The following is a 7774-nucleotide window of genomic DNA, read 5'->3' as shown; positions in this document are numbered from 1 at the left end:
AATGACTCTGTTGCTTACCAATGAATTCGTTCTCATCAAGTAAAATCATCAGCATTTCTATAAGATTCTTTGATAAGCCACTAAATTTCATCAAAGAAAGGGTGGAAACATGCCCACCTACTAGAAGTATACCAAGAACAGAAAGCGTTACAAAAAGACATGGTTTTTTTGTGACTGATATCTAGTCATTTATGCAAATAAGAACCTTATAGGTGCACTAAAAGGAAACAAGGGAGAAGTGGCTATTCCTTGTTACTGTTTTATTCAAATACAACCACAATCAAAATACAACTTACGAAGAACGAAGATACAATAGCTCAAGAAAAAGTGGAACGAAATGTTGATAGGGGTATGCATTTAGTCTATTTGTAAGTCTGAATGCCTGTGAGGACAGTCTGAATTACAGTCATACTAACCGTGAAAATAACAGCGAGGAACACAAGGAAACTCCAAGGACCACTAAAGTACCTTTGCTTCACTTCAGAAAAGGCAACTATTAGAGGTAGGCGTTTACTTTTGAAGTAAGTAGAAATCTGTCGTTTGACATGCCTAAGAGCTTGAGGATTGGACTCAGGAAGTGCTGTTATATTTCTCAAGAATTTAACAAGTTCATCATCACCAGCATTGAAGATGACCTGGAGTATGCCCTTGGCTCGCAGCTCCTTAACGTCTTCCTCTCCATTAATTAACATACTCATGAAACTCAAGTAAGATGAGATCCCAGAGGATCTATATAGTAAGTTGCACGAAAATTCGTAAGCAACTAGGTTAACTAAAAGGGTCACACCCCATTCATCGAGAGTTAGTTTTGGAAGGAATAACTTCCCTGATAAGATAGATGATTTAAAATGGATCTCTATGAAAGGATCACTTGAACAACTGCATGGAATACCTGCTTTCTTCAACTCTGTGACTGAGAAAGGCGGGCCACCAGTAAAATAATCTTCTTTTTTGTTGTCGTCATCGTCATCTTCTTCTTCTACACGATCTCCAAATAATACGTTGATCCATATGTATCTATAATATTGAAGAAGATGTACAGGAGCTTGAGCCTCCCACTGCTGATGTCGATGATAAGATACACCCTTGAAATAAAGAAGAAATGTAGGATTTGGAGCAGAAGATATGTTTAACAACGGCATTTGGAGGAACCACATGGTTAAAAATTCCAAAGTAAATTCTTCACATCTAAATGCGCGTGCTAACACGTCTAGAACATGGAAAGGCAATTGATTATCTAACAATAAAAGGTCACGACGCACCAGATCTCTATCATGTTTCTTCATATTCAACCAGCTCCTCCTGCCACTAGTATCTATATTGTCGTTGGAGATGAATTCAATAATAAAGCAGCCGTCTAGGAACATCATCTGACACCACTTACGGTCACTGATACTCTCAAACAAAGTAGAGTAATAATTCCTAGTTCTGAGCAAATGTTCTTCAACACTTGCATACACTTGTTCAATAGATACATGGTCTACTTTTGCTCTTTCTGCTAATTCCCTCACTGCTTTCTGCTTGAAATTCTCCATGGGTTTAACATGAGGTTTTCCGTGGTTGATTGGACCAATGGAAACCACACGAGGCTCATGGAACTTGTTATAGTCTTCCTTTCTAGTAGTCTCGGCAAGTGTATGTGAAATACCGAAATGTATACTGTGTGTCGAGTCTTCTGTTAGCTTCCGGCTTAACGAAGAGGCAGGTATATCAATGATGGAATGTAACCAGTCAGCCACTTCGGCATCGACAGCATCAGCCTCGTGAATTGACATTTGAGACATATATAAACTTATATATACATGCAGAGAAATGATAGATCAGTTGAACCATCCAAGCTTATATATATAGATAATATATGGACCTCGTCAGTCCTTCATAGACCATGACTGTCACCCAAAGCCTTAAAAGCATATTCAACTACTTCAATGTCTGCTAATTGAAATTAATTAAAGTCTTTGTCTATTCTTCAAGAGGTAGGTCCTGAAAAGAAAGAAAAAGGTGGCATGTGTGGTTCTTATTTCAACAACATATTCAAGGTACTTTTCTTTCTTTTTCCAGACAAGCTTTTTTTTAAATTTCTACTTTTACATGTTATTTTTGACACATTAAGAGAATACAATTTTTTTTTTTCTTATTTTATCATTAGTAATAATTATTTTTTCTTCAAATTAATTTCATAAATCAAAACACAAGGTAAACATTCTTTGATTGGAATATTATAGTAAAATAGTCATGTCATTAATTGTTTTTTATTGGGGGTTCAAGTCAAAACATGACAAGTAAAGACGAACAGAGGGAGTAAAACATATAAACAATCAAAATACATTAATAATTCTCTCAAAATAACCCTAATTCCATTCTTCCTAAACAAAAGAGGTAGTCAGGCAGACGCCTAGTATATCAATTTGGGTTCATCTGGCCCTATAACCTTTGACATGATGCATAAATTTATATTTAAGAAATTCATGATAATTGCAATAATAAAATGGCTTCAATACAAACAAAACCTTAAGAGCTAGGTTGAACTCATAAAAGCTTAAATCTTGAATCCACCTCTTCAGACTGCAGTATAGTGGTTGTTAGAGTAAAAGAGTTTTAATGATTGACATATGTTTGTGAAACATGTCAGTCATACTGGTTCTCACATGTAAAGCACATCGAAGCAAATGCAAGGCTAACAATACATAAAAACAGGAGCGGATAAGCAAGGAAAAACATATATGTAACGCCCCGAAATCGGGTCCTGAGACGTCACACGGTGCTTAAAGCTACAAGTAGCCCCAAGCAAACCCTTTGAGCCTACTACTTCATAGAATTACTTATTTAGAAGTAGAATGCATGAACTTTAACATAGCAATAACAAATGGTAAGAAAATGTTAATGAAATACTTGGTCTTAAACAACCAGAAATTCAAAGAAAACCTCAAAATACTGGTAATCTGACGACTAGTCTGACAAACCTCTACTACTCTAAACTAGAGAGTCATTGGGACAGGTCCCCAGCTGACTCATACTCAATTGACAAGAAATAAACAGCTACTAAAAAAAACTGGAAATCTGAGAAGAACCGGTCCCCGAAACATGAGGACTCACCACGACTGATATGTAGATAGGAGTGCTCGAAAGGATCACTGATGAGGCTGAGACTGAGCACCTGAACCTACATTACAAAAATATATGGTACACAGACAAAATATGTGGGTCATTACTTTGGGAATGTACTGAGCATATGGGGGAGTGTGCAATTAAAATAATCAACATCATAAACTTTTATAGAAAACCTGCATGGTGTAATACATACTCACATATCTTGAAATAAATATGTGCCACAAGACTCATAAATCACCATGCTTTTACTTAAAATCTCAAAATATCATGACACTTGAAATTATTAGGACCATATCTTTCAAAGCACTTATACTTTCAAAACTTTGTAACTTTAACACTAAAACTCTTTGAAACTTGGAAAACTTTAGGACTTAGAATACTTTAGGAACTTAGGGAGTTTCTCTTAACCTACATAAACCATATGAGCACATGGAGTCCAACGTCTTACCCACGTTGTGGAGAGCTGTTCTATCCTTGCCATCGGATAAAACCTTAACTTTAATGATCACTATCTTAACCCACAAGGGGTATATCAAGAACCTACGTGGGCACGTAGTTTTGGGGCATGAGACCTCAGAATCAAGCCCAACTCGGTGCTAAATACTACTCCCTTACTTAGCTCAGAACTTTAGAAAATCCACCTTAAAACAGTTCAATAATATATATATATATATATATACACACACACACACACAATGGGAGCCGAAATGCATCCCCTTTACTTCAACTCAAGAATGTGGATTTCTATCTTAACATACAATCAAAACTCACTTCTTGATATTCTTTAAAAGCCATCAACATCTCATTCTCAAAACTCATGCTTTAACCATAAGGTTCAATTCACAACAATAGGACTCAAAATTCTCAAAATATGATATAGACGTTGGGTTATGCAACTTAAACCATAAATTGACCATTTAAAACATGAATATACATAATAATATTAAAACTTAAAGCTTGGGTAAGGCATAGTTTCATAAAGCTCAAAATATAATAACATGATAGGAATTTTCTATGAATTTATGAAATATTTTACGAAAATATGTAACTTTTGAGCACAAGAACAAAAGGGTGTTCTTGTTCAAAACCACATACCTTAAACTAGGAGATTTTGGATGGTTTCTAGAATTTCAGAATGATATCCACGAGTTATTGGGTGCCTCTTGTAGCACTCTTAACGGGGAACTCAAATTTGGAAGAATTGTTGAGTTCTTACGGTTGAATCTTTAGATATTTTGGTTTTTATTTTGAAACCCTAATGAGAGTTCTTGAAAGAAGTGGATGAAAATATCAATAAAGTGGTATTTGGGGCTCTTGATTTTGTTTTTATGAGGTAAAGGGGTTGGAAAATACCATTTCTACCCTTAATGAAAAGGACTGAATTTACTGAAATTCCCAGGTATGTGCAGTAGAGCATGCGTCGCAAGCTCTATCCCACCGGACTGGAGCATACGTCGTATGCTATATCGCAGGGTCCAAGGATGCGATGCACTATGCAACACACGCAAATCGCATGGTGCTACTATTTTAAAAACCAAACACGCCCTAAACAATGTCAAAAAATTTTAAGAAATGAAGGTCGATAGGGTCATGAAATAAATCAACAAAGATAGAGGCTCGAAATAAACTAAGTGTTGAAACACTTAGTAAAATTTCTAAGTGTTAAGCTTTTCTTGACTTGCTTCGAGGCTCTAACGATAACAAAACTTTACGGGGCCTTACATTATCTCCTCCTTGGGATCATTCGTCCTCGAATATCGCTAGATATGTTAAGGACATAGAGGAAAGAAGGGCACATAGCTGAAACGCTTGGCTAAACTACATTACTTCATGCCAAACTTTCAGAAACTTCAAAGAAAACTCATAAAAGGAATAACTATACAGCTGGAACTTGAGTAAAAAGGGACTGAATTAAGAGAGAATGATACCTTCGGCTTGATCAGGACTTGCAAAAAAGAAGTGTGGGTACTTGGCTCGCATATCAGCCTCGGCTTTCCAAGTAGCACCCTCGACAGACTGGTTTCTCCTCAACACTTTGACCAAGGGAACTTCTTTGTTTCTTAGTCTCCGAACTTGATGATCTAGAACCTCGACAGGAACCTCATCAAACGAAAGGCTATCTTGAACATCAGGGCTTTCCAAAGGATTTATGACGACAGAATCACCAATGTGCTTCCTAAGTATGGACACATGAAAAATAGGATGAACAGCTGATAACTCTTCAGGCAACTCAACTTCGTAAGCTACTCTCCCAACACGATTTAGGATTCTATAAGGACCAACATAACGGGGACTAAGCTTTCCCTTTTTCCCAAACGTCGTCACCCCTTTCATGGATGAAATTTTCTACTTTAAACTCCAAGTCTTTACACCTCACATCAACATATGATTTTTGGCGACTCTGAGCTGTCTTTAACCTTTGTCTAATCAATATCACCTTCTCCATTGCCTCAAATATTGTGTCAGGACCAGCTAGGGTAGCTTCACCCACCTCAAACCAACCTATGGGTGATATACACCTTCTACCATACAAGGCCTCAAACGGTGCCATCTGAATGCTAGCATGATAACTATTGTTATACGCAAACTCAATCAGTGGCAAGTTCTCATCCCAACTACCTTTAAAATTAAGAATACACCCTCTCAACATATCCTTCAATGTCTAGGTGGTCCGCTCGGCTTGACCATCATTCTACGGATGAAATGCAGAACTCAAAAGAACTTGGGTACCAAGACCTTTCTGAAAAGCCTTCCAAAACTGATAAGTGAACTGAGTACCCCTATCCAAAATGATAGACAAGGGAACTCTATGCATCCTGACTAACTCTCGAATATATAATCTAGCATAGTCCTTAGCTGAATAGGATGTATGTACAGGTAAGAAATGTGCTGACTTAGTCAGCCTATCAATAACCACCCATATAGAATCATGATGGCACCGGGAAAAACCAGTCATAAAATTTATATTTACCTCTTCCCACTTCTAAGTCGGGATAATAAACTCTTACATCATACGACCAGGTCTTTGGTTTTCGACCTTAACCTGTTGATAGGTTGCACACTTTGCCACAAAATTGGCTATATCCTTCTTCATACCACTCTACCAATAGATTTCCCACAAGTCGCGGTATATCTTGGTAGTGCCGGGATGAATAGAATACCGCGCACCATGCGCTTCAGCCATAATTCTCTGCCTCAGATTATCAACATCAGGAACATATAATCCTCCCTACAATCTCAACATACTATCTCCCCCTTGGGAGGAAACCTCTACCTTCTGGTCCTTGACTGACTCCTTCAGTCTGACCAAACTAGCATCTAAGTCTTGTTTCTCTTTCACTTCTGAGACTAAAGAAGATTCGGAGTTACTTTGCACTAATATACTCTCCTCAGTGGTATCAAGAAGTCTAACACCCATCCTAGCCAAATGGTGCACATCACGAGCCAACTCCTTCTTACCTTCTTCCACATGTGAAACACTACCCATGGATATCCTGCTAAGGGCATCTGCCACTATATTGGCCTTGCCCGGATGATACAATACGCTCATATCATAGTCTTTTAACAATTCTAACCACCTTCTCTGCCTAAGATTCCACTCCTTCTGAGTCAACACATACTGCAGGCTTTTATGATCAGTAAAAACATCAACATACACACCATACAAGTAATATCTCCAGATTTTCAAAGCAAACACTATGGCAGCCAACTCTAAGTCATGGGTTGGGTAATTCTTTTCATGAGGTTTCAACTGTCTAGAGGCATAGGCTATAACTTTACCTCTCTGCATCAACACATAACCCAAACCAACTCTCGAAGCATCATAATATACTATAAAACCATCTACACCGTCAGGCAGAGTCAACACTGGAGAGGAAGTAAGTCAATTCTTCAACTCCTAAAAACTCTTCTCACAGGAATCTGACCAGAGGAACTTCACTTCTTTTGGGTCAACCAAGTCATAGGAGATGTAATCGAAGAGAACCCTTCAATAAAATAATGGTAATAAATAGCTAGACCCAAGAAACTCCTAATATTAAATGGAGAGATAGGCCTAGGCTAATTTCTTACAGCCACTTTCTTTTGAGGATCAACTCTAATACCTTCAGCAGAAATAATATGACCCAGAAATGCTACAGACCTTAGCCAGAACTCACACTTACTGAATTTAGCAAAAACCTTATGATCTATAAGAGTTTGCAAGACAGTTCTAAGATGGTCAGCATGATCACCCTCTCTTCAGGAATACACAAGGATGTCGTCGATAAACACAATAACGAATATATTAAGATATGGCTTGAACACTCAGTTCATAAGGTCCATGAAAGCTTTTGGGGCGTTAGTTAGCCCGAAGGACATGATAAAAAAATCAAAATGACCATAGCGGGTTTGGAATACTATTTTTGGGATGTCACACTCCCTTACCTTGATTTGGTGATAGCTGGATCTAAGGTCTATCTTAGAAAAGTGACTTGCACCCTGCAATTGGTCAAATATATCATCTATTCTTAGAAGGGGATACTTGTTTTTGATAGTGACTTTATTAAGTTGACGGTAGTCAATGCACCTGCACAAAGACCAATCCTTCTTTCGCACGAACAAGACAGGTGCGCTCCAAGGAGATACACTGGCCTTATGAAACCCTTGTCTAAGAGGTCCTTGA

The 7774-nt window shown here is 37.8% G+C and overlaps 1 protein-coding gene across 1 annotated transcript; it reads right to left on the bottom strand.

Moving 5' to 3' along the window:
• Positions 1-213: 213 nt before the first annotated feature.
• On the bottom strand, positions 214-1901 carry LOC107871603 (UPF0481 protein At3g47200). The gene has a single exon (XM_016718529.2). It carries the CDS (start codon positions 1782-1784, stop codon positions 363-365), a length of 1422 nt encoding a protein of 473 aa, XP_016574015.2. The 5' UTR covers positions 1785-1901; the 3' UTR covers positions 214-362.
• Between the last annotated feature and the right edge of the window lie 5873 nt (positions 1902-7774).

The sequence above is a fragment of the Capsicum annuum genome, chromosome 5, assembly GCF_002878395.1.
Source record: "Capsicum annuum cultivar UCD-10X-F1 chromosome 5, UCD10Xv1.1, whole genome shotgun sequence".
In the NCBI taxonomy this organism is placed as follows: domain Eukaryota; kingdom Viridiplantae; phylum Streptophyta; class Magnoliopsida; order Solanales; family Solanaceae; genus Capsicum; species Capsicum annuum.
Note: the sequence above shows the minus strand (reverse complement) of the source record. Positions and strands in the feature narration are given on the sequence as shown.

Coding starts and splice junctions, on each gene's coding strand:
- LOC107871603 (XM_016718529.2), bottom strand. CDS start 1,784: ATGTCTCAAATGTCAATTCACGAGGCTGATGCTGTCGATGCCGAAGTG.